We start from the raw sequence: 26,707 nt of genomic DNA on the forward strand, positions 1-26,707 counted from the left end.
ATAATTTGTGGGATGTGCATGGCAGTGGCCCATTTTGTAACGAACTTCAAATTACACACAACATAGATTACAGTGATTTCAAGGAAAGCAGTGGATGGTTACATAACTTCAAATAGTGATACAGTATTGGAAGACATAGGATAACAAAATTTCAACCAAAGTGTCAGCTTGATGATGCACAGCAAACTGGGGAATCAGGCCAAAAATTTGTAGATGAGATAAAACAAACTTATTGCATTGTTTAGTAAGGAATTTGTTGTCAACTCTGACTAATCAGCATTTGAATGCATATGAAAGGAACCCCGGAAATTAGAGATACCCTGAGAACTGTATCACGATCTACTAACATCAGTGCCTTAATGCATTGATGTACAATTATGCTGACTGTTAATCTGGATAGTAAACTGACTGGAAACTTATTTATTGTGCTGTGAGAAATTGGAGGTGCTCTTCCCCCCTATGATTCATTCTTGCATGTGTGATCTTGCAAGAAGAGTAGGAAATATTTATGTCGCAGCAAGCAAGAGTGGGAAAACTGGTGTAAAGGAACTATAAAAATGGTATGAGCAGTGTTTTTAGCCAATAGCTGGTTAAAGCAACTTGCTTTTGCTCGATACCTGTTCTGTGTATAAAAATAATACACCTTTAGAGCAAACTATCCTTGCTGAAAAAAATGTGTGACATTGCAGTTCGGACTCTGGATGTTTCTTTTTTCTCCATGCCTATAAAACATATTCCTCCCATGAACCACGGACCTTACCTTTGGTGGGGAGGCTTGCATGCCTCAGCAATACAGATAGCCATACCATAGATGCAACCACAATGGAGGGGTATCTGTTGAGAGGCCAGAAAAAGGTGTGGTTCTTGAAGAGGGGCAGCAGCCTTTTCGGTAGCGACAGAGGCAACAGTCTGGATGATTGACTGATCTGGTCTTGTAACATTAACCAAAATGGCCTTGCTGTGCTGGTACTGCAACAGCTGAAAGCAAGGAGAAACTACAGCTGTAATGTTACCCGAGAGCATGCAGCTTTACTGTATGGTTAAACGATGATGGCATCCTCTTGGGTAAAATATTATGGAGGTAAAGTAGTCCCCCATTTGGATGTCTGGGTGGGACATCATTATCAGGAGAAAGAAAACTGGCATTCTACAGATCGTAGTGTGGGATGTCAGATCCTTTAATCGGGCAGGTAGGTTAGAAAATTTAAAAAAGGAAATGGATAGTTTAAAGCTAGATATAGTGGGAATTAGTGAAGTTCAGTGGCAGGAGGAACAAGACATCTGGTCAGGCATTTACAGGGTTATGAATACAAAATCAAATAGGGGTAATGCAGGAGAAGGTTTAATAATGAATAAAAAATAGGAGTGCGGGTAAGCTACTATGAACAACATAGTGAACGAATTATTGTAGCCAAGATAGACACGAAGTCCACACCTACCACAGTAGTACAAGTTTATATGCCAACTAACTCCACAGATGATGAAGAGATTGAAGAAATGTATGATGAGATAAAAGAAATTGTTCAGATAGTGAAGGGAGACAAAAAATTAATAGTTATGGGGACTGGAATTCGATAGTAAGAAAAGGAAGAGAAGGAAAAGTAGTAGGTGAATATGGGCTGGGGGTAAGGAATGAAAGAGGAAGCCACCTGGTAGAATTTTGCACAGACCATAACTTAATCATAGCTAACATTTGGTTTAAGAATCATGAAAGAAGGTTGTATATGTGGAAGAGGCCTGAAGACACTGGAATGTTTCAGGCAGATTATATAATGGTAAGACAGAGATTTAGGAACCAGGTTTTAAATTGTAAGGCATTTCCTGAGGTAGATGTGGACTTTGGCCACAATCTATTGGTCATGAATTGTAGATTAAAACTGAAGAAACTGCAACAGACATGAATTTAAGAAGATGGGACCTGGATAAAATGAAATAACCAGAGGTTGTAGACAGTTTCGGAGAGAGAATTAGAGAATGATTCACAATAATGGGGATAGAAATACAGTAGAAGAAGAATCAGATGGCAAACCAGTTGTAAGCAAAGAAGGGAAGGCATAAAGGAAGAAGGAGTATATTGAGAGTCTATACAAGGGCGATGTACTTGAAAACAATATTATGGAAATGGAAGAGGATGTAGATGAAGATGAAATGGGAGAAATGATACTGTGTGAAGAGTTTGACAGAGCACTGAAAGACCTAAGTCAAAACAAGGCCACAGGAGTGAGTAGACAACATTCGATTAGAACTACTGATAGCTTTGGGAAAACCAGTCCTGACAAAACTCTACCATCTGGTGAGCAAGATGTATGAGACACGCAATACCCTCAGACTTCAAGAAGAATATAATAATTACAAAGCCAAAGAAAGCAAGCGTTGACAGGTGTGAAAATTATCGAATTATCAGTTTAATAAGTCACGGCTGCAAAATACTAACACGAATTCCTTACAGACAAGTGGAAAAACTGGTAGAAGCTGACCTCAGGGAAGATCAGTTTGGGTTCTGTTGAAATGTTGCAACTCTTGAGGCAATACGGACCCTACAACGTATCTTGGAAAATAGATTAAGACAAGGAAAACCCACATTTCTAGCATTTGCAGACTTAGAGAAAGCTTTTGACAATGTTGAGTACAATACTCTCTTTCAAATTACAAAGGTGGCAGAGGTCAAATACTGGGAGTGAAAGGCTATTTACAATTTGTACAGAAACCATATGGCTGTTATAAGAGTTGAGGGGCATGAAGGGGAAGCAGTGGTTGGGAAGGGAGTGAGACAGGGTTGTAGCCTATCCCCGATGTTATTCAATCCGTATATTGAGCAAGCAGTAAAGGAAACAAAAGAAAAATTTGGAGTAGGAATTAAAATCGATGGAGAAGAAATATAAACTGCGAGGTTTGCCGATGACATTGTAATTCTGTCAGAGAAAGCAAAAGACCTGAAGAGCAGTTGAATGGAATGGACAATGTCTTGGAAGGAGGATGTAAGATGAACGCCAACAAAAGCAAAACAAGGATAATGGAATGTAGTCAAATCAAATCAGGTGATGCTGATGGAATTAGATTAGGAAATGAGACACTTAAAGAAGTAGATTAATTTTGCTATTTGGGGAGCAGAATACTGATGATGGTCGAAGTAAAGAAGATAGAAAATGTAGGCTGGCAATGGCAAGGAAAGTGTTTCTGAAGAAGAGAAACTTGTTAACATCAAGTATAGATTTAAGTGTCAGGAAATTTTTTCTGAAAGTATCTGTATGGAGTGTAGCCATGTATGAAAGTGAAACATGGATGATAAACAGTTTAGACAAGAAAAGAGTAGAAGCTTTCGAAATGTGTTGCTACAGAAGAATGCTGAAGATTAGATGGACAGATCATGTAACTAATGAGAAGTTACTGAATAGAATTGGGGAGAAGAGGAATTTGTGGCACAACTTGACTAGAAGAAGGGATTGGTTGGCAGGACATATTCTGAGGCATCAAGGGATCACCAATTTAGTATTTGAGGGAGGTGTGGAGGGTAAAAATCATAGAGGGAGACCAAGACATGAATACACTAAGCAGTTTCAAAAGGATGTAGGTTGCAGTAAATATTTTGAGATAAAGAGGCTTGCACAGGATAGAGTAGCACAGAGAGCTGCATCAAACCAGTCTCTGCACTGAAGACCACCACCAACAACAACATAAAACATGTTATTGCACTATCTGCAGCTGCTTTCCCATGAACCATGGACCTTGCCATTGGTGGGGAGGCTTGCGTGCCTCAACGATACAGATAGCCGTACTGTAGGTGCAACCACAACGGAGGGGTATCTGTTGAGAGGCCAGACAAATGTGTGGTTCCTGAGGAGGGGCAGCAGCCTTTTCAGTAGTTGCAGGGGCAACAGTCTGGATGATTGACTGATCTGGCCCTGTAACACTAACCAAAACGGCCTTGCTGTTGTGGTACTGTGAACGGCTGAAAGCAAGGGGAAACTACAGCCATAATTTTTCCCAAGGGCATGCTGCTTTACTGTATGATTAAATGGTGATGGCATCCTCTTGGGTAAGATATTCTGGAGGTAAAATAGTCCCCCCATTTGGATCTCCAGGCTGGGACTACTCAAGAGGATGTTGTTATCAGGAGAAAGAAAACTGGCATTCTACGGATCGGAGCGTGGAATGTCAGATCCCTTAATCGGGCAGGTAGGTTAGAAAATTTAAAAAGGGAAATGGATAGGTTAAAGTTAGATATAGTGGGAATTAGTGAAGTTCAGTGACAGGAGGAACAAGACATCTGGTCAGGCGTATACAGGGATATGAATACAAAATCAAATAGGGGTAATGCTGGGGTAGGTTTAATAATGAATAAAAAAATAGGAGTGAGGGTAAGCTACAACAAACAGCATAGTGAATGCATTATTGTGGCCAAGATAGACACGTAGCCCAAACCTACTACAGTAGTACAAGTTTATATGCCAGCTAGCTCTGCAGATGTTGAAGAAATTGATGAAATGTATGATGAGATAAAAGAAATTATTCAGGTAGTGAAAGGAGACGAAAATTTAATAGTCATGGGTCACTGGAATTCGACAGTAGGAAAAGGAAGAGAAGGAAACGGAGTAGGTGAATATGGATTAGGGGGAAGAAATGAAAGAGGAAGCCGCCTAGTAGAATTTTGCACGGAGTATAACTTAACCATAGCTAAAACTTGGTTCAAGAATCATGAAAGAAGGTTGTATACATGGAAAAACCCTGGAGATACCAAAAGGTTTCAGATAGATTATATAAGGGTAAGGCAGAAATTTAGGAACCAGATTTTAAATTGTAAGACATTTCCAGGGTCAGATGTGGATTCTGACCACAATCTATTGGTTATGAACTTTAGATTAAAACTGAAGAAACTGCAAAAAGGTGGGAATTTAAGGAGATGGGACCTGGATAAACTGAAAGAACCAGAGGTTGTACAGAGTTTCAGGGAGAGCATAAGGGAACAATTGACAGGAATGGGGGAAAGAAATAAAGTAGAAGAAGAATGGGTAGCTTTGAGGAATGAAATAGTGAAGGCAGCAGAGGATCAAGTAGGTAAAAAGACGAGGGTGAGTAGAAATCCTTGGGTAACAGAAGAGATACTGAATTTAATTGATGAAAGGAGAAAATACAAAAATGCAGTAAGTGAATCAGGCAAAAAGGAATACAAATGTCTCAAAAATGAGATCGACAGGAAGTGCAAAATGGCTAAGCAGGGATGACTAGAGGATAAATGTAAGGATGTAGAGGCTTATTTCACAAGGGGTAAGATAGATACTACCTACAGGAAAATCAAAGAGACCTTTGGAGAAAAGAGAACCACTTGCATGAATATCAAGAGCACAGATGGAAACCCAGTTCTAAGCAAAAAAGAGAAAGCAGAAATGTGGAAGGAGTATATAGAGGGTCTATACAGGGGCAATGTTCTTGAGGACAATATTATGGAAATGGAAGAGGAGGTAGATGAAGACGAAATGGGATACACGATACTGCGTGAAGAGTTTGACAGAGCACTGAAAGACATGAGTCGGAACAAGGCCCCGGAGTAGATAACATTCCACTAGAACTACTGACGGCCTTGGAAGAGCCAGTCCTTACAAAACTCTACCATCTGGTGAGCAAGATGTATGAGACAGGCGAAATTCCCTCAGACTTCAAGAAGAATATAATAATTCCAATCCCAAAGAAAGCAGGTGTTGACAGATGTGACAATTACCAAACTATCAGTTTAATAAGTCACAGCTGCAAAATACTAACGTGAAATCTTTACAGACGAATGGAAAAACTGGTAGAAGCCAACCTCAGGGAAGATCGGTTTGGATTCCGTAGAAATGTTGGAACACATGAGGCAATACTGACCATGCGACTTATCTTAGAAGAAAGATTAAGGAAAGACAAACCTATGTTTCCAGCATTTGTAGACTTAGAGAAAGCTTTTGACAATGTTGACTGGAATACACTCTTTCAAATTCTGAAGGTGGCAGGGGTAAAATAAAGGGAGCGAAAGGCTATTTACAATTTTTACAGAAATCAGATGGCAGTTATAAGAGTCGAGGGATATGAAAGGGAAGCAGTGGTTGGGAAGGGAGTGAGACAGGTTTGTAGCCTCTCCCCGATGCTATTCAATCTGTATATGGAGCAAGCAGTAAAGGAAACAAAGGAAAAGTTCAGAGTAGGTATCAAAATCCATGGAGAAGAAATAAAAACTTTGAGGTACGCCGATGACATTGGAATTCTGTCAGAGACAACAAAGGACTTGGCAGAGCAGTTGAATGGAATGGACAGTGTCTTGAAAGGAGGGCATAAGATGAACATCAACAGAAGCAAAACGAGGATAATGGAATGTTGTCGAATGAAGTCAGGTGATGCTGAGGGAATTAGATTAGAAAATGAGACTCTTAAAGTACTAAAGGAGTTTTGCTATTTGGGGAGTAAAATAACAGATGGTCGAAGTAGAGAGGATATAAAATGTAGACTGGCAATCGCAAGGAAAGCTTTTCTGAAGAAGAGAAATTTGTTAACATCGAGTATTGATTTAAGTGTCAGAAAGTCGTTTCTGAAAGTATTTGTATGGAGTGTAGCCATGTATGGAAGTGAAATATGGACGATAAATAGTTCAGACAAGAAGAGAATAGAAGCTTTCGAAATGTGGTGCTACAGAAGAATGCTGAAGATTAGATGGGTAGATCACATAACTAATGATGAGGTATTGAATAGAATTGGGGAGAAGAGGAGTTTGTGGCACAACTTGACTAGAAGAAGGGATCGGTTGGTAGGACATGTTCTGAGGCATCAAGGGATCAGCAATTTAGTACTGGAGGGCAGTGTGGAGGGTAAAAATCGTAGAGGGAGACCAAGAGATGCATGCACTAAGCAGATTCAGAAGGATGTAGGCTGCAGTAGGTACTGGGAGATGAAGAAGCTTGCACAGGATAGAGTAGGATGGAGAGCTGCATCAAGCCAGTCTCAGGACTGAAGACCACAACAACAACATCTGCAGCTGTGCGTTAAAGGACAGCCAGTTTCGTGACAAACTCCATGATAGACTGTTCTGCATTCAGCTTCATGCCATCACATCCCAACAGTTCACATCACCCCATTACACCAATATGATTCTATATGTATTCTCAAGCAAAGGAAAATCCACAATAGAATAATAACAGTATTATGAAGAGGTTAGATTGGTACTCACCATACAGTGGAAATGCTGAGTTGCAGACAGGCACAACAAAAAGGCTACTAAACATGTAGCCTTTTGCACAGAAGCTCTTCTCCTGAAATAGACAACATACACACACATTCATGCAAGCACAGCTCACACACACATGGCCACTGTCGGACTGTTGAGGCCAAAATGTGCAGTCATGCCTTGGTAGCCAGAGACAGTGGTCATGTGGGTGTGAGCTTCATTTACATGAATGTGTGTTTGTAAGTTACCTATTTCAGAAGAAGGCATTCTGGCTGAAAGCTTACTTGTTTAGTTGTCTTTTTGTTGTGCCTGTCTGTGACTGAAATCCTCTGCTATATTGTGAGTAGCAATCTATCCTTTCCACATGTATTCTTTCAAGAGTGGATCCGCAGCTGAACATCCATCATGGCTTATAACTACCAAGGAGTTTGCCTTTGATCTTGATGGTGCAAAGCTTTGTGACCACTGTGATGTGCCATTTTACATTTGGTGTTCATGTTGCAAGTTAATGGTTTGTTTTGATATTTCTTGAATGCTGATGATGTCAATTTTGTGAAGTGGAATATATATATCCCACAGAAGGTTGATCTCTATTCCTCCCAGACATCCATTTTCTGTCATTCTCATGATGCACATGGTGAGTCATTAACAGCTAGTATTTTTTGTATTATAATTGTTAACACAACACTTTTCAAAGGAGTCTTACTAAACACCGAACTAGTGACCTCACCCTCAAGAGGTTCCTTGTGAGCCCTTAGATGTGTTTAATCTTCCCAGGTGTAATATGTGGAGTAACTTTTCCTTAATTCCTCTGCATATTTCCAACCTTTTCTTAGCTCCTTTCCCAGCCAATAATCTCCTGGATTTGATAATTGTTCTGCTGATTATGTGTATGCCCTGTTTTAATTGCTTTTGCTTTAGAGTGGTTAAGTAGGCATCCTCACATCAAAGAGTACATATATTGTTAGTGTGTTTCTTTATTACAACACACACAGTGTTTAAATTTTACTTCTGTTCCTCAATTCTTTGCCACTGTAAAGCTTATTACCACATTGTGTGTGTGTGTGTGTGTGTGTGTGTGTGTGTGTGTGTGTGTGTGTGTGTGTGTGGTGTGTGTGTGTGTGTGTGTGTGTGTGTTTTAGGAATTATTTGTGCTACTTGCTATAAAGTATATTTACAAGTACATACCAATGCTCTGGCTAATCCAGATACCAAGCATATCGAGTTGTAGTAGCCGGTAATATATTTTCTCCCCATGTTCCAGGTTCATGAACAGATGATAAATAAAGCTGCCAATCCATGGGCAGCCAGCTCCCAAAAGGTGACACCAAGACAAAAAGTATGAGTCCACTTCATTCCATGGGATAAGATCTGGCCATGACACGATAATGTACAGGATTGGTGCACCTGAAAAAATGCAGTATTGAATGAATATGATGGACTTCTTATATGCCTTCAAATCCAACATTAAGTTTATGCAACACTGACAAATTCAGCAATGCTTTGCAACTGCTAAATACATATGGGAATTGGATATATATCCTAATCTGGGGTATTCTTGGGAATTACGTCAGCACACAAATTATGACTCCTCACTGTGACTTTGTCCACTTTGACAGTTTGGAACTAGGTTATAGTAAATCATACAGAGTATGAATGAAAATAATCTCAGAACATTCTTGACTGATTTATTTCAAATTTTTACATGATACTATAATAATTTGGATGGAAATTGGCTATGTATTTTCTTACACAACACTGTATAAGTTTTCTGTTAAAACCAGTTGGGAAAAAGAAAATCTGTGCTACACTGTGCAAATGATGTATGGTATTGTATTCTTTCCCATAGCTAGTTGTAACTATGAAAGCAGAACATTTAAACGATTAGACAAATTGTTTCTCCCATATAAATTGTTTCTTCATATATATTATTTCAAACAAAAGTTGTATACACAACAATGTACTGTTAATTTTCTCATTTGCAACCAGTTTTAACAGGAAGCGTGTACATTAGGGAAGTTGTATTTATGGATTATTGACTTATGATTAAAACACTACTGCACAATTTGAACCATCCAAAGCTTTGTAATGTTACCTATCCACAAATTAAAACTAGGAAAAATAATGTCATTGAAGCTACTGTCCTCACAGATCCAGCAACAGTGGTATGTTTGGTGATATCCGTAATATATTGTCAAGAAATATCTGTGAAACACACATAGCATAATGGGTAAAACAGCTGTATGAGGAAAATTGGTTAATTCTGAATTTCAATGGCTTTTTGGTTGTATGTCAAGTTATGAAACAAATTATGAGACAGGATTCCTAGCCTGTATTTAGCTTCTGGAGCAAACATGTGTAGTACTACCAATACATATCTGTGTAAAAGTAATGCAGACACATTACCTAGCTTCCAGAACTAATACTATGTTGAGTCACATTAGTGTGACCACTGCCTATGTTTGATGTTGGTGTGCAACAACCACTCACAGATGGCAGGTGATAGCACTACAGTGGACAGTATATCAAACGGGGTCCTGGAAAACAGTGCAGTCATTGTCATATTACAAACTGCAACTTATCTGACATCCAAGAGCACGTGATCATTGGCTTTTGGGCCAACATTTGAAGCATTTCTAAAAGAATTAAGTTTGCAGACTATTTGCTTGCCATCATAGTTAAAGTATATCATGCATAACAAAATGGTGCTATCTGAAACTGGTGGCAATGTAACTGCGGTGCACCATGGGCCATAGATGACAGTGGTGAACAGTGGATGTGGTCTGGGGAATGTTTTTTATGGCATTACATGGATGATCTTGTCTTTCTGGAAGGCATGGTGGATCAACACAAGACTGCATCTATCCTTGGCAACATGTCCATGCTTACATGCAGTTTGCTTTTCCTCAGCAAAATGGCACCTATTAGCAGGACAATGCAAAGTGTCACACAGCTTGTAGTGTTGGTACATGGTTTGAACAGCACCAGGATGTGTTTACCATACTGCCCTGGTCACCAGATATCCAAGATTTAAAACCAATCAAGAATCTGTGGGACCACATTGATCAGAATTTTTGTCACATGGAAATCTAGCATAGCTGGCCATGCAATGGAGTCAACATGGCTCCACATCCCTGTTGGAACCTTTCAGAACCTCAGCAACTCTCTTCCTGCATGTCTCACCACAGGCATGTCTACCTCCCCCTGTGGTCTTTAACTGATCTGCCCTTCCTTTTTAATCTTCCCCAACATACTACTTTCTTCTCCCTGAAGAAGGAATCATTAGTTCTGAGTGCTAGGTAGCATGTCGGTCTACTATGCAATTTTCCTCCTGAAGTTACATATTGCCTACGAATCCTGTCTCATAAGTTATTAGTTTTCTCAACTGAATTTTCCTCTGTTTCATTATGAAGTGGTGTAGGTTATTACATGAAAATCTTCCCTGAAAAGAAATCATACAATGACAATATGAGCATTTCATTCAAAGATGATCAGCACACCTTATATTTTCTTTTAACTCTGCCCCTCTCAGATAGGTTATGACATACCATTTCTGTACCAGAGATGATGGAGCTTCTGAGTACTACTATACTGTGTGGCTTCTTCCACACTATACCTAGTGAGTTACTATAATACAAACAATTTCCAAAATTTGGTGTTAGCTCCACTAGTTTGGATTATCCCAAGATTATAATGAGGAACGTTAAATTTGCCCCTATGGAGAAAAAAAAATGTTTTACATCTATAGAATGATTATTTTTCATGTAATAATACTATCAGTGCTGTGGTACTCAAAAACTTCCAACACAATTATATTTTCATATCCACAAATGATTATAGGTAGTCTGTTGCAAACATCCCTGTCGTAAATTGGAGTCACATGTATTCCGAAACAGATGTAAATTCCAAGTATAACCTGTTTAGTAAAGAAATTGCATCAATATTTGAAACCTCCTTCCCAAAAAAAGTTTATAGGAATGTGCCAAAAGAAAACACAAAAGAAAAACCATGGATAACAAATGGGATTAGGACATCTTGCAAGCAAAAAACAATTTTGTACATAACAGCAAAAGAATCAGGAAACCCCAGTCAAATAAATCATTATAAAAAGTATTGTAAAACTTTGAGTAAGGTAATCAAACTTTCAAAAAGCATATATTTTAGATCCAAAATCAACCAATCCAGTAATAAAATTAAAGCAATTTGGGACATAATAAGGAGCGAGACTGGTACGAACAGTGCCAGTAAACCAGTAGACATTGTACTAAACATTGATGACAATACTGTAAGCAACCAAGAGACTATTGCGAATGCATTCAATGACTACTTCATAAGTGTTGCAGAGAAAATAGGTTGCAATGAATCCTTAGAAAGTGCCATGGATCTACTGAAGCACAGTTTTCCCATTCCAGTGAGCGAGATAAGGACATCCCCCATAACCAGATATGAGATTAAAAAAACCATTGCCTCATTAAAATGTCAGGGATCATCTGGTGTAGATAATATCTCCAGTAAGCTGCTAAAAACCTGCTCTGACCAATTAAGCAAAGTATTAGCCCATATATTTAATGCCTCTATGTACCAGGGTGTTTTCCCAGAGGGCATGAAACTTGCTATAGTGAAGCCTCTCCACAAAAAGGGAGACACAATGCAAGTCTCAAACTATCGTCCAATCTCCCTCCTGTCCACTTTCACTAAAGTCCTTGAGAAACTGCTGCACTCCAGAATTGTAAGGCACCTAGAAAACTTTGGCATCATAAGTGATAGACAGTTCGGTTTCCGGAAAAGTATGTCCACAACTGAGGCCATATTTTCTTTCACAAATGATATACTGGAATCCCTAAATAATAAAATGAAGGCAGTTGGAATATTTTGTGATCTGTCCAAAGCCTTCGACTGTGTGGACCACAAAATACTCCTCAACAAAGCACGCCACTATGGGATCACTGGGGCACTGGGAAGCTGGCTAAAATCCTACCTCCAAAACAGGAAGCAGAAGGTAATTCTCAATAGGAGCAATAAAGAGGGAGAGGTAGTAGAGTCAGACTGGAGCACTGTACTCCATGGAGTACCCAAGGGATCCATCCTTGGTCCGTTGCTGTTTCTGATATACGTAAATGACCTACCTTTTTCATGCAATACATGCAAGTTCACCATGTTTGCTGACGACACCAGCATTTTGATTAGTAACAAACAGCTCACTGATATAGAGGTTGATGCCAACAAATTACTTACAGTACTATTAACCTGGTTCCAAGTGAACTTGCTCACAGTAAACCTGAGCAAAACAAATTATATCCATTTCAGCCTTGACCACAAACTCCCCTAGGAGATTACTGTTTTAAATAACAATAATCAGATAGAAAGGGTACACTGCACCAAATTCTTAGGCCTCCACATAGACAGTAGGCTCAACTGGGACCACCAAGTCCTCGAGACTGTAAAAAGGCCGTCCTCAGCAATTTTTGCCATTAGGACAGTCTCACAATTTGGAGACATAAATGTCACGAAGTCCACATACTTTGCATACTTCCACTCCATTATGTGTTATGGCATAATCTTCTGGGGCAATTCACCCTCATCTAAAAAAAATCTTCCTCATGCAGAAAAAAGTAGTCCGTATAATGTGCAGAGTACCCCCGAGAACCTCCTGCCGTACGCTCTTTAAAAAACTTGGAATACTTTCCACAACCTGCCAGTATATTTTTTCCCTAATGAGTTTCTTGGACAACCCTGCCCACTATGAAACCAATGAAAGCTTCCATTATCACAATACAAGAAAGAAGGCTGACCTCCACTTTGAACTAAAAAGTTTAACTCAGGTACAGAAAGGAGTGCATTACTCCAGTGTCAAAATATTTAACTTATTGCCGAGCTACATAAAGAGTCTACGTAGTAACAGTGCATCATTCAAAAACAATCTAAAGACATATTTAATCAAGAAAACATTTTACTCACTTGATGAATACTTCAACAGAGAAAAGTAGTCTTTGAACAGTTCAGAGAAAATTTGAGTCTCATAACAAATAAATACCCCACTCATACGGCTTTAGTTGGTGGGGACTTCAACCTTCCCTCGATATGTTGGCAAAAATACTTGTTCAAAACTGATGGTAGGCAGAAAACATCTTCCGAGATTGTCCTAAATGCTTTCTCCGAAAATTATTTCGAGCAGTTAGTCCATGAACCCATGCGAATTGTAAATGGTTGCGAAAACACACTTGACCTCTTAGCCACAAACAATCCAGAGCTGATAGAGAGCATCATGACTAATACAGGGATTAGTGATCACAAGGTCGTTGTAGCTAGGCTCAATACCTTTTCTTCCAAATCCACCAGAAACAAACGCAAAATAATTTTATTTAAAAAAGCAGATAAAGTGTCACTAGAAGCCTTCCTAAGAGACAATCTCCATTCCTTCCAAACTGACTATGCAAATGTAGACAAGATGTGGCTCAAATTCAAAGATATAGTAGCAACAGCAATTGAGAGATTCATACCTCATAAATTGGTAAGAGATGGAACTGATCCCCCGTGGTACACAAAACAGGTCCGAACTCTGTTGCAGAGGCAACGGAAAAAGCATGCGAAGTTCAGAAGAACGCGAAATCCCGAAGATTGGCTAAAATTTACAGATGCGCGAAATTTGGCACGGACTTCAATGCGAGATGCCTTTAATAGGTTCCACAATGAAACATTGTCTTGAAATTTGGTAGAAAATCCAAAGAAATTCTGGTCGTAGGTAAAGTAAACAAGCGGCAAGATGCAGTCAATACCTTCGCTGCGCAGTGCCAATGGTACTGTTACCGACGACTGAGCCGCTAAAGCGGAGTTATTGAACGCAGTTTTCCGAAATTCCTTCACAAGGGAAGATGAATGGAATATTGCAGAATTTGAAACACAAACAGCTGCTAGCATGAGTTTCTTAGAAGTAGATACCTTAGGGGTTGCGAAGCAACTCAAATCGCTTGATACGGGCAAGTCTTCAGGTCAAGATTATATACCGATTAGGTTCCTTTCAGATTACGCTGATACAATAGCTCCCTACTTAGCACTCATATACAACCGCTCGCTCACCGATAGATCTGTATCTACAGACTGGAAAATTGCGCAGGTCACACCAGTGTTTAAGAAGGGTAGTAGGAGTAATCCATCTAACTACAGACCTATATCATTGACGTCAGTTTTCAGTAGGGTTTTGGAGCATATACTGTATTCAAACATTATGAATCACCTCGAAGGGAATGATCTATTGATACGTAATCAGCATGGTTTCAGAAAACATCGTTCTTGTGCAACGCAGCTAGCTCTTTATTCGCACGAAGTAATGGCCACTATCGACAGGGGATCTCAAGTTGATTCTGTATTTCTAGATTTCTGGAAAGCTTTTGACACCGTTCCTCACAAGCGACTTCTAATCAAGCTGCGGGCCTATGGGGTATCGTCTCAGTTGTGCGACTGGATTCGTGATTTCCTGTCAGGAAGGTCGCAGTTCGTAGTAATAGACGGCAAATCATCGAGTAAAACTGAAGTGATATGAGGTGTTCCCCAGGGAAGTGTGCTGGGACCTCTGCTGTTCCTGATCTATATAAATGACCTGGGTGACAATCTGAGCAGTACTCTTAGGTTGTTCGCAGATGATGCTGTAATTTACCATCTAGTAAGGTCATCCGAAGACCAGTATCAGTTGCAAAGTGATTTAGAAAAGATTGCTGTATGGTGTGGCAGTTGGTAGTTGATGCTAAATAACGAAAAGTGTGAGGTGATCCACATGAGTTCCAAAAGAAATCCGTCGGAATTCGATTACTCAATAAATAGTACAATTCTCAAGGCTGTCAATTCAACTAAGTATCTGGGTGTTAAAATTATGAACAACTTCAGTTGGAAAGACCACATAGATAATATTGTGGGGAAGGCAAGCCAAAGGTTGCGTTTCATTGGCAGGACACTTAGAAGATGCAACAAGTCCACTAAAGAGACAGCTTACACTACACTCATTCGTCCTCTGTTAGAATATTGCTGCATGGTGTGGGATCCTTACCAGGTGGGATTGATGGAGGACATCGAAAGGGTGCGAAGAAGGGCAGCTCATTTTGTATTATCACATAGTAGGGGAGAGAGTGTGGCAGATATGATACGCGAATTGAGATGGAAGTCATTACAGCAAAGACGTTTCTCATCGCGGCGAGATCTATTTACGAAATTTCAGTCACCAACTTTCTCTTCCAAATGCGAAGATATTTTGTTGAGCCCAACCTACATAGGTAGGAATGATCATCAAAATAAAATAAGAGAAATCAGAGCTCGAACAGAAAGGTTTAGGTGTTCGTTTTTCCCGCGCGCTGTTTGGGAGTGGAATGGTAGAGAGATAGTATAAATGTGAATTGCAGAGTAGTCATGTAGATGTATTTATATTTACTGTTGTTTGTTATGTTCTTTTTGTTCCTATTTGTAACCATATACTTACTGTGACAGATAGGCTTTTGCAATGTGATAAACTCTGCATAATGTATTATTCCTACGACTTTATTTTAGTTCATTATTATTTTTGCAAGTCTTATGTAAATTATGACTAGTTCTGCTCTTGTAAACTAATTGATACCATGGTCTGTGAACATATATTACTCAAGTCGTTCTAAATCCTAGCGTCATACGCGTAACAGGATGTATGGAATTTGTAGATTTGTAGATAAATGATTAATCCCAATTCTGAAAATGATGTTTTATTGTGTACATTCCCCAGATTAATATGCACTCTGAATCCTTGTTATTAGATAGAATAAAAACTAATAACCAGTAAGATCCCTGATGGCCCAAACTCTTTGCCTTTACAAATGTCTGCTTTTGTGTGTGTGTGTGTGTGTGTGTGTGTGTGTGTGTGTGTGTGTGCGTGTGTGTGTGCGTGTGTGTGCGCGCGCGCGAGCGAGTGTATACCTGTCCTTTTTTCCCCCCTAAGGTAAGTCTTTCCGCTCCTGGGATTGGAATGACTCCTTACCCTCTCCCTTAAAACCCACATCCTTTCGTCTTTCCCTCTCCTTCCCTCTTTCCTGATGAGGCAACAGTTTGTTGCGAAACCTTGAATTTTGTGTGTATGTTTGCGTTTGTTTGTGTGTCTATCGACCTGCCAGCACTTTCGTTCGGTAAGTCACATCATCTGTGTTTTTAGATATATTTTTCCCACATGGAATGTTTCCCTCTATTATATTTATAAATACAGAATCACAAATATGTCTGCCCCCGGTAGCTGAGTGGTCAGAGTGACATAATGTCAATGCTAAGGGCCCACGTTCGATTTCTGGCTGGGTCGGAGATTTTCTCCGCTCAGGGACTGGGTGTTGTGTTGTACTACTCAACATCATTTCATCCCCATCGATGTACAAGTCGCCAAAGTGGTGTGAAATCTAAAGACTTGTGCCGGGTGAACAGTCTACCGGACAGGAGGCGCTAGTTACACGACATTCACATTCTCACATCACAAATATCTTTAACCCTGGCCTCCATTTCTCCTTCGCATAGCTGTTTACTTGTTTGGGAAACCAGTGATAAGTCAATGCTACATCAAGAATAGCACTCTTAAGTAATGTCCAATTTTATTAATAAATTATACCATACCTCTAAAAGGCAATCAAATTCGAAATCAGTACTTTCAGAAGAATCTTATCACTTACTCCTGTTTCAATGGTCCTTATGTCTTTTTGGTCATATCATATCCTGTAGCAGCAAAATTAATGGCTTCAGATTCAAGTAAATTACGTATCCCATTCGCCTTTTGCTAGCTTCCTTCAATGCCGTATCTTGCCAGATGATCAATAAACAAGAATTCTTTGGTTAAATACTTTGTTAATTGTTTCCACATACCTAGCCACCTCTTGAGTTTCTACAACACCACAGCAAAGTAGCAGCAAGAACTTCATTATTGAATATGAACGAATTGGTAGGTGGAAGTTGTGTGGCTGAAGTGCAAACTCTGACCAAATGACATTGTAGAAATGACACTGTGACAACAATGTACGTCGCTGGCCAAGGGTAAAGCTTCTTCACATAGGCGGAAGATAGGAATAGGAGGGTTGGGAGAAATCACCTACCTCTCCTGGTAAATTATGAAACAGTCTCCCTTTCTTTTCACTTAGTGTTTGTGCCCCCTCTGTGGCTGTGTCCTTGGTGGGCATTAATCTCGCCACCCACTTGGTAAAGCCCTGACCATGACTGGATCAATGCAAAACAGTTGCTGCCCGAGTCAGCTTCCAATGGCAACAACGTGTTGTTACAAGGTTGATGTCAACTAATAGGGTTTGTAACAATGGATAGATCATTTACAGAGCACCAAATCAGTCGCCATTTCAGTGTTGCCTTACAGTTGGTGAGCAGGCATAGCGTACTGAACCATCATCTTTCAGAACACACCACCAACTCTACTCACCAACTATTACAGTGCACATCAGGGGTGACTGCAGGATTTTGTATCAGTAGTGGCTAGACATTTTCCCCATATATGTGGTTTAGGAATTTTGAGGACCAAGCTAACAGTATATAATTATAGTAAAACCTGTTTTTACAATCCCAGGTGTTACATTTTCCCACCATTTGTGTAGTTTTCGGTTTTTCCCATCATGACTCCTAGTCTCTCAATTAACTGTTTTCCTCCCATTAAAAATTTCATGTGGATTACATTCTCCACATTTTGCACTAATGCATCTCTACCGCAAGCTTCAACATTTCAGTTCCAACTTCATTTAAAGTTTCTCAAGACTCGTGCAATTTATGACTCGCTTTACACATGTTTTGTACAATTTTTACATCATGCTGCTGGTGTTTTAGGTCACAAAAATTGGAACCCTGCAGTTACAGATCCCTTTTCATGTTCATAAACAAAATGACTTCTCATTAGCAACTGCCAACACCACAACCACCACCACCACCACCACCACCACCACCACCTCTCCCCCACGTTCTGCAGGCACCCCTGGAGCACAGAGATTGTAATGGGGGCAGGAATACCACCATGGAACAAGGCTGTCTAATCCTTGGTACCCTCTGATGGGAGGGTATGAGTATGTCAGAAACTACATTAGGACATTGTTCAGGTAGGTGGTGGGAATTTCCACTGGATGAAAATTAATGTGGGCTCTAATACATCTGCCATCTCACATGCAAAGAATATAGGATGTACCATATGGTACCATTCATTCGTCAACAGAGCATCATAGTGTTGCAGGCAACTTGAAGATACAGGAAACTAATGCACCACTTTTTCACTCCCAAAAATTGTGAATGGCAGAAAGGTTTAAAGATCACTTAACGGTCTTACGCATGCATCCTCCTCCCCCTCCTCCATGAAAATGTCACTTGGCCTTAGTTGTATTGAGCACGTCTGTGCCGCAATCAAGTGGAATATGTGTAATATGGAATGAGTTCCAGCAAATCTCCATGCATCGTTTGTGGCAGTTGTATAGTCATGGAATAGAATGGATCACCAATGCTATTGGTGTCTCCTGAAGATCAAACTATGACTTGTCACTATATTCAAGGCGAAAGTGGGTGCTGCACACAGCTAGGTATGTGTGTTCAAATTACCTGCTAATGGGTGTACTGAAAGGAGAAGGTGTTAGGGAATCAAAACATTAAAGGAGGACTAAGGATTAATTGATTAGTTCCACTAAATATGATATAATGTTAAATAATTAATTTTTTGTTTGTTTGACAGTATGAGTGGAGTATCATGTGGCAGTTCACTTTCAGCAGCAATAAAAATGTTGCAACTATCCAGCTGATTTCTTTAGCATTGACTGTAACCCCATTGTCCCCCATCAAAGGCAGAAAATGAATTAGTGTATGATATTCCACTTTATTACTTCTTGGTTTTGACTACCCTTGCAATGTGCCATGGTACTGTGGCACTGGGATTTCAATGTATATCATGATTGCAGACGTACCGGGTGGTTATAATTAAAGTGCAACTACTCGCGGAGGTCCTGGGCAGGCTGTAATTACAGTGTCCAGTGGAGGCTGTAATTATAGTATGGCAATGAAACTTGATAGATGTGCTGATGCATTAATGTGGAACCACCAATTTACCCTGGAAAAAATTAGTCCCGCTTTTGGCCAGAAGGTGAAAATCTGGCACTATAAAGCATCTCATTGATGTCTGCGGTACTCCTACTGAACAAACTGTGTAAGCAGTAGTTAATAATAAACTCAGCTTAATGCTTTCTCACTTGTTTGTCCTTTTCTGTCCACCTCCTTTCCTAATCCAATATATAGCGTGATTATCATTCAAGTTAAATTTTCAAAACACTGTAGAAATAACAACACTGGTCAGAATGATGTCAAATTGCAACGGAATATTATCAGAGAAGGGGAAACCGTATGGCAGAAGAAAAAAATTAATGTGAAAATTGATCAATAGATGGCGCTGCATGTGTCAGAATACGTAAATGAAAACACATCTCACGCGCACGACCACTGAAGTTGGCATAAACATGCCAGGTGCTTCTAGTCCTGTTACCTGTCCTGTCACTGGTAAGTGCTATGAGTGTCTTTTGCACAACCATGTCATTCCAGTTCTCCAACAGCATGGATGTGTGGATGGTATAATTTTTCCTCTTCCTCCTTTCATGCCTGTGACATTTACCATGGCTTTCTCAATGCAGGATTGCACCTACTTGTAAATCTGTATTACAAGAATGACGACAGTGCACACTTCATTTGCTGCAATTCCGAACACTGAAGGGTTTGAAAAAAGGCATTGGTCTGATGATTGCCATGGGTCTGGAGAAAATGATTTGGAAATTCAAAAAGATGGGTTCTTTTGGTAAGCAACATGGTAGAGGGAGGAAACAAATTGGTTTGACATCAGTGGAAGCAATGGCCATAGCAATGCGGGAAGGAGAAGAGTGGTAATGTGCAAATGTGTAGTGCATGGAGAATTGTTCAAACATTGGGCATAAGCATGAGCACTGAGCATAAAATACAATGAAACATCCTTCTTTCCTATCCATGCTAAATTACCCATTTGCACAAGTTGCTTCCTGTTTACCTGCTTTAGAGTTTCTTGCTTGCATGGAAGTGGGCAATGATTGGCCATGGAAGATTTTGTGGACAGACAAAGACCACTTCCATCTTACAGGATATGTCAATACACAGAATTGTCAAGTATGGGCAACGGAAAATCCACACGCAAATCAACTAGAACCAGTTTATCCTGAAAAAGTCACTGTGTGGTGTGGGTTTATGGCATCATTTATCATAGTGCCAATTTTTTTTAAAGAGACAGGTGCTTCTGGTCCTGTTACCTGTACAGTCACTGGTAAGTGCTATGAGTGTCTTTTGCACAACCATGTGATTCCAGTTCTCCAACAGCGTGCCTGTGTGGATGGTATCATTTTTATGCAAGATGGCACACCTCCGCACATTGCAAATCCAGTTAAGCAGCTGCTGAAGCACCATTTCAGATATGCTAGAATTATCAGCCACCATTTCCCTGCGGTGTGACTGATCACCTGATGTTAATCCATGTGACTTCTGGCTGTGGGGCTAGCTGAAAGATGTTGTGTTCAGTGTTCCAGCTGCAAACATAGCTGCATTGAAGGCATGTATTGCACAACACATTCTGAACGTGATCCCGGAAACGCTTTGATCAGTTGTGGAACATACTGTTTCTCGATTTCAACTTGCTGCGGAAAATGGTGGACAGCATATTGAACATGTTTTGAGCCAGTGTATTTACTTATATCTGTGTATATAAATTGACTTCTAGTTATCTTCTTTGTGTCTGAGTACATTCACATGTGTAAATTCCCATCTAAAACCTATGTGCAGAAACTTAATGTAAAATTTAAATATATTTCTTGTGTTAATTGTATCAAACCTCGGGTGTGAATCATGATATATTATTTTCATTATCTGCGTGCTGAAAAAACGTATTTCCTGCTGTAGCAGCAGTTGTAATCAACATTTGTGCTTTACACTATTTCAATAGTAGTACCGGTGTGTTGATTCGAAAAAAATGTTTCATTCAAAATTTAAATGTATATTTATGCAAATAAATGTATACTTTCAGAGAATTTTCGAGTGTTGTGTATATCATATTTCATACTAAATTGGTGTTTGTAATTTACAGTTACTGTAGCACATATTATAACTAACATGTCGAGTCAAACCCAGTTTTGAGTTTCAACAAGGGTGTACAGTGCCTGCATTTTCATGAATTTTCAAGTTTGTTAGCGACCATAATCACAAGAAAGTTTCAGGAAATCAGTAACTTTCAGCTTAGGTATTTCTGTTGCCTTAACAGAAACTTTTTTATGCATATGAATTGCTTCAGTCCTTTGACAGAATTAGTAACAGTTCTAGTTTAACAGGTTTAGTTCATTTTAAAATTTTTGTTTACTGTTGTGTGAAACCCCCCATCAGCCACAATCCAGACCCACTGTGAATGCCATTCTTAAACACAGGATGATGTAGGTAAGCAGCTATAAATTGGCCTGACTACTGTCAAACAATTGGAAGTAACTGTGACTGAGTGTTTGAGGTTCCAGCGATTCATTTATCACAAATACTGAAAGTATGTCAAGTATTATCCTCTCCTACAGATACCGTTCTCTCTACAGGAAGTAATGGACCTACCACTACTTATCTACTTGATCGTGAGCAGCTTGTCAGTGACAAGGCTAGGTGCCTTGAACAAGGGAGACAGGGACTAGAGAGAACACAGGATATTATGCTCATAACCCTAACCAACAAGTTTGAGGTGCCATCTTCCAATGAAACTGAAAATGAGCCAGTGAGACTCCCTTCACTTGTTAGGCAATCTGCTTTACCCATGTCAAGGGGAGGCAAAGGCAAAAGAGTAGATGTTTAAAACTGTGAGCTTTCAGTATCATCACATGTCGAGTTATGGCAATTTTGATACCATTTTTTTTTTTTATCTTTTCAGTTATTCACATTGCTGGTCAGTGGCAGTTTATATCTGACAGACATCTGTCTAAAAAGAATGGAGCGACGGTTGACAATGAATGCTGGCAACCCTGGCACAGACCATACACGTCTGAATATTGAGTTCATGAAGTTAAGTAGTTAATTCTATAATAACTGTCAATTAAGTTAATATTACACCATAAGGAAGTTAATTAGAGTCTATTTGATATTATCTATTGAAGGTTTCACTCGTTTCAAAGTAGTTCTGGAAAAAAAAAAAAGAAAGTAACTTAAGGGCCAGTTTCCATGTACTTTAGATATAGTTCACATAAAATTTTAAGACACTTGCATACGTATTAAGTGAAGAATTTAGATTGTTTTCATTACACATATATTTAGTAATGCCACATCTACTCGGGAATTAAAGGTTTTAATCTCTATCTTTTAATTTCTTTCAGAACACATAAAGTCCATATTGCGCATACGTGATCTTAGTACAAATTTTTTGGGTGTCTAAATTTTGAATTTTAATGCTAGTTTAAGTGCATTATATTAATAGTATACATGTATATTAGTGTTCCACATAATGCCCTTGTGATCTGTAGCTAATAGAATATTACTGTAATATGTATATAATATTGTAAACAACCATGAGTGAGGAGTATTTGAGCTGCCACAGGAAAATTACTTCTGGGGTTCTATGCCACTATTGTGACAGATGGTTACATTGGGGGGGGGGGGGGGGGGAATATAGTGGGATGGGAGTTGGGGACATAAATGAGTCTCTTCCATGGTATTGCAGAATATGTTCAAAGGATAGGAAAATAGCTGAACAGGAAGGGAACATAGGGACCTTTAGGCTGAACTGGATAGTGCTAGGGAGGAACTGATGAGATTAAGGGGGGAGAATGGTGAAGACAGGTGGGAAGTGGCGGCAAGGAACAGGGTCTACAGAAGAGAACATTATCTGTCACCTTCATCATTGGGACAAACAATAAATTTGCCTTGCTACCTCAGTTAACTAAGGAAGAGGCTCAGGTAGATGTAAGTATAGTCTTCACTCAACAGATCTTTCACTAGGAAACCAACTGTTTCAAAAAAAGTAGAAAATAGGAGGAAAGTTCTGTTGTTAGGTAGTAGCCATGGAAGAGGTGTGGGCCAGATCTTTCAGAAAAGTTAGGTGACAGGTAGCCAGTCACAATTTTTTTCAAGCCCAGTGTGTGTCTTAGCCAAATGACAGAGGATGTAGGATCACTGTGCAAGGGTTTTAAAAAGCAGGATTATGTTGTGGTAGTGGGTGGAATGGGAAATAGTATTGACAGGGTTTGGGGCTACAATATTGAGTTTGACCTGGTAAAAATAACACCTGCAACGAACCATACAAATGTTGGCTTGGTTCCTGCTTTCATGCAGTATGACTGGCACCAACTGAACAGCTCTGTCAGGAGGGTCAATATGGAGCTCGATCCTCTGCTTTGGGTGGCTACTTTGTCAGGCATAGGTTTGGTTCCTGTTGATGATATCTGTAGGTGGGACTTCACAAGACGTGGCCTGCCTCTAATTGGAAAAGGAAGGGTAAATTGACTAGTTGATAGCAAAATCCTTAAAGGGAGCACTGAAACTCAGTGAGAGTACCTCCTTTTTAGGCTAAGATCAGTGTACAATGATTCAACAGATAGGCAGGTACTAGAAATGTTCAACTATCACAAGATTCTCATAAAAGTACAGTGAAAAATAATGTTAGTGTCACAAGACTCTATAAAAGCACAGTGAAAAATGTTAGTATATTGCACCACAATATCAGGGGATTAAAAAACAAAGTAGATGAGCTTTTTGTTTGTTAGGAGATTTAAAAACTGGGGGTGAAACAGATGTACTATGCCTGTCTGAACATCATACAATCACAGATATGGGAAAGGTAAGTGTAGGTGGATATAAGCTTTCAGCACATGTAAGTAGACACACCATGGAGAGAAGAGGAGTTGCCATATATCTTAAAAGCTACCAGAATGTGAAAAATTTAGAAACTAAACAATGTTGTGTACAGCAACATATGGAACCATGTATGTGTGATCTTAAACTAAATAATTGTACTTTTATAATTGTAGCCATGTATACGTCCCCATTGGGAACTTTTCAGCTACTTTTTAACAACTTGGATTCTTTGTTGTGCTACCTGTCAGACAGAGGGAAGCAAATCATTGTTTGTGGGGATTTCAATGTACATTTTCTGAAAGTGTCTGATAGCTTGCCCTTGAAGTATTACTTCGTTCTTTCAGTTTGATGTCAGTTATTGATTTTCCTGCCCAGGTGGTACAGGAAAGCAGCACCCTGATAGATAATGTTTTCATAGAGCAAGATAAATTTAATCAAATAAAATATTTTCATGCTAAGAATGGTCTGTCTGATCATGATGAACAGGTAGTATATAACATAGCTCCATACACCAATACAAAACAGTTCTCCAAAATAGTATATTCAATTAACAATTCAACAATAGAAATTTTTATGGAAAGCTTGCAACAGTTAAATTGGCATGAGGTGTACCGGGAACCTGATGCTAATTTAAAATTTAACCTGTTTCATGGTACCTTTGTGAGTATATTTGAAAGCAGTTTGCCTAAGAAAACAGTGGAATACAATTGTGAGAAAACCATCTAAAAAGCCAGGCCCTACTAAAGGGACAACAATATCCCCTAAACAGAATTAGAAAATGCAAAGCAGTATATTGAAGAGGCAATACCAATGCAATTTGATAAAATTGAAAATCAACCCACCTCTCCTACTGAAATTAGGAAAATAATAAATTCACTCAAAAGTAAAAGCTGACATGAAATTGATTACATTTCGAACAGAGTACAAAAAACTTGTTTCCAACAGATAAATAGGATTCTCAGCCACATATGCAGTAGCTCACTGGAGCAGGACATTTTTCCAGATAGACTGAAATATGTTATTGTTAAAACATTGCATAAAAAAGGGGGATGGATCTAATGCTAACAACTACAACCCAATCTCACTTCTGACAGCTTTATCCAAAATATCTGGAAAAGTAATGTATTCAAGGATAGTATCAAATATTTGTAAAAGTGAAATACTAACAAAATGTCAAATTGGTTTTCAGAAAGGCTTTTCAACAGAAAATACTATACATGCTTTCACTGATCAAATATTAAATGCTTTGAATAACTGAACATTATCCATTGGGGCGTTCTGTGATCTCTCAAAGGCTTTTGACAGCGCAAATCATGAAATTTTTCTAGATGACCTTAAATATTGCGGAACGAGTGGGGCAGTGCACAAATGGTTTCTCTCATATTTAACTGGAAGAGTGCAGAAGGTAAAACGTAACAGTACAGGTAGTCTGCCAAAATCGCCAGAGTCCTCTAACTGGGGAGATATCAAGAATGGTGTCCCACGGGGTTCAGTCTTGGGTCTCTTATTGTCCTTAATGTATATTAATGACTTGCTACTCTATATTCATGAAGATTGCAAAGCTAGTTCTTTTTCCTGATGATACAACTATAGTAATCATACCCAACAAACAAGAATCAGCTGACAAAATTGTATTTATCGTCTTTCAGAAAATTATTAAGCTGTACTGTGTAAACGGACTCACAAAATTTTGAGAAAACACAGCATATACAATTCTGTATGGCAAATGACATAACACCATTGATAAATATAGACTATAAACAGAAGTCTGTTGCTAAGGAAGAATATTCAAAATTTCTGGGTGAATGCACTGATCAGAAATTGAGCTGGAAGAAAGACATTGATGATCTGCTGAAACTGTTAGGTTCAAATACTTATGCTATCAGGGTTATTGCGAATTTTGGTGATAAACATGACGGTAAATTAGTCTACTACGCGTATTTTCATTCACTGTTTTCATATAGTATCATATTTTGGGGTAATTCATCATTAAGAGAAAAAGTATTTATTGCACAAAAGTGTGTAATCAGAATAATAGCTGGAGCCCACTCATGATCACTTTGCAGGCATTTATTTAAGGAACTCAGGCTATTCACAGTATCTTCATAATACAAATATTCACGTATGAAATTTGTTATTAATAACCCATCCCAATTCAAAAATAATAGTGAATTGCCTGGCTACAACACTAGAAGAAAGAATTATCTTCACTATTCTGGGTTAAATCTGATTTTGGCACAGAAAGGGGTGAATTATGCTGCCACAAAGATCTTGGCTCATTTGCCAAATAGCATTAAAAGTCTGACAGATAGCCAACCAAGATTTAAAAACAAATGAAAATAATTTCTGAATGACAACTCCTTCTACTCAATAGAGGAATTTTTAGATATTAAGCAGTAACTGTAAATTAAACACACACACACACACACACACACACAAAACTTGTGTTAAAGTGGCATGTTCCACAGAGTTAAGAAATGTCTTATTTATGATCTATGGAACAAGTATTAACGTAGTGTAACACTACCACATGGGTAGCGAGAGAGTTGTAGCATCTCGCAGCTCATTCCAGCACTTTGAGAATATTGATAATTTGAAAAAAACATCTTGTTTATTTTGAAGGTTGACAAAATTAACAAAATGTTAACAAGTGAGAAAAACATATTT

At 39.0% G+C, this 26,707-nt stretch overlaps 1 protein-coding gene and 1 long non-coding RNA gene across 2 annotated transcripts in view; one reads left to right on the top strand and one right to left on the bottom strand.

Annotated features, from left to right (window-relative positions):
- Nucleotides 1-8,671, top strand: part of LOC126196198 (uncharacterized) — a 91,176-nt gene extending 82,505 nt beyond the window's left edge. The window contains exon 5 of the long non-coding RNA XR_007538746.1: nucleotides 8,454-8,671. This is a non-coding gene — a long non-coding RNA (uncharacterized LOC126196198). The remainder of the gene's footprint in view (nucleotides 1-8,453) is intronic.
- The window catches only part of LOC126196166 (progestin and adipoQ receptor family member 4), a 223,889-nt gene that overhangs the window by 71,555 nt on the left and 125,627 nt on the right, over nucleotides 1-26,707 (bottom strand). The window contains exon 2 of the mRNA XM_049934546.1: nucleotides 8,378-8,596. Coding sequence (XP_049790503.1) covers nucleotides 8,378-8,596 — 219 coding nt within the window. The remainder of the gene's footprint in view (nucleotides 1-8,377; nucleotides 8,597-26,707) is intronic.

The sequence above is a fragment of the Schistocerca nitens genome, chromosome 1 (genome assembly GCF_023898315.1).
Source record: "Schistocerca nitens isolate TAMUIC-IGC-003100 chromosome 1, iqSchNite1.1, whole genome shotgun sequence".
NCBI lineage: Eukaryota > Metazoa > Arthropoda > Insecta > Orthoptera > Acrididae > Schistocerca > Schistocerca nitens.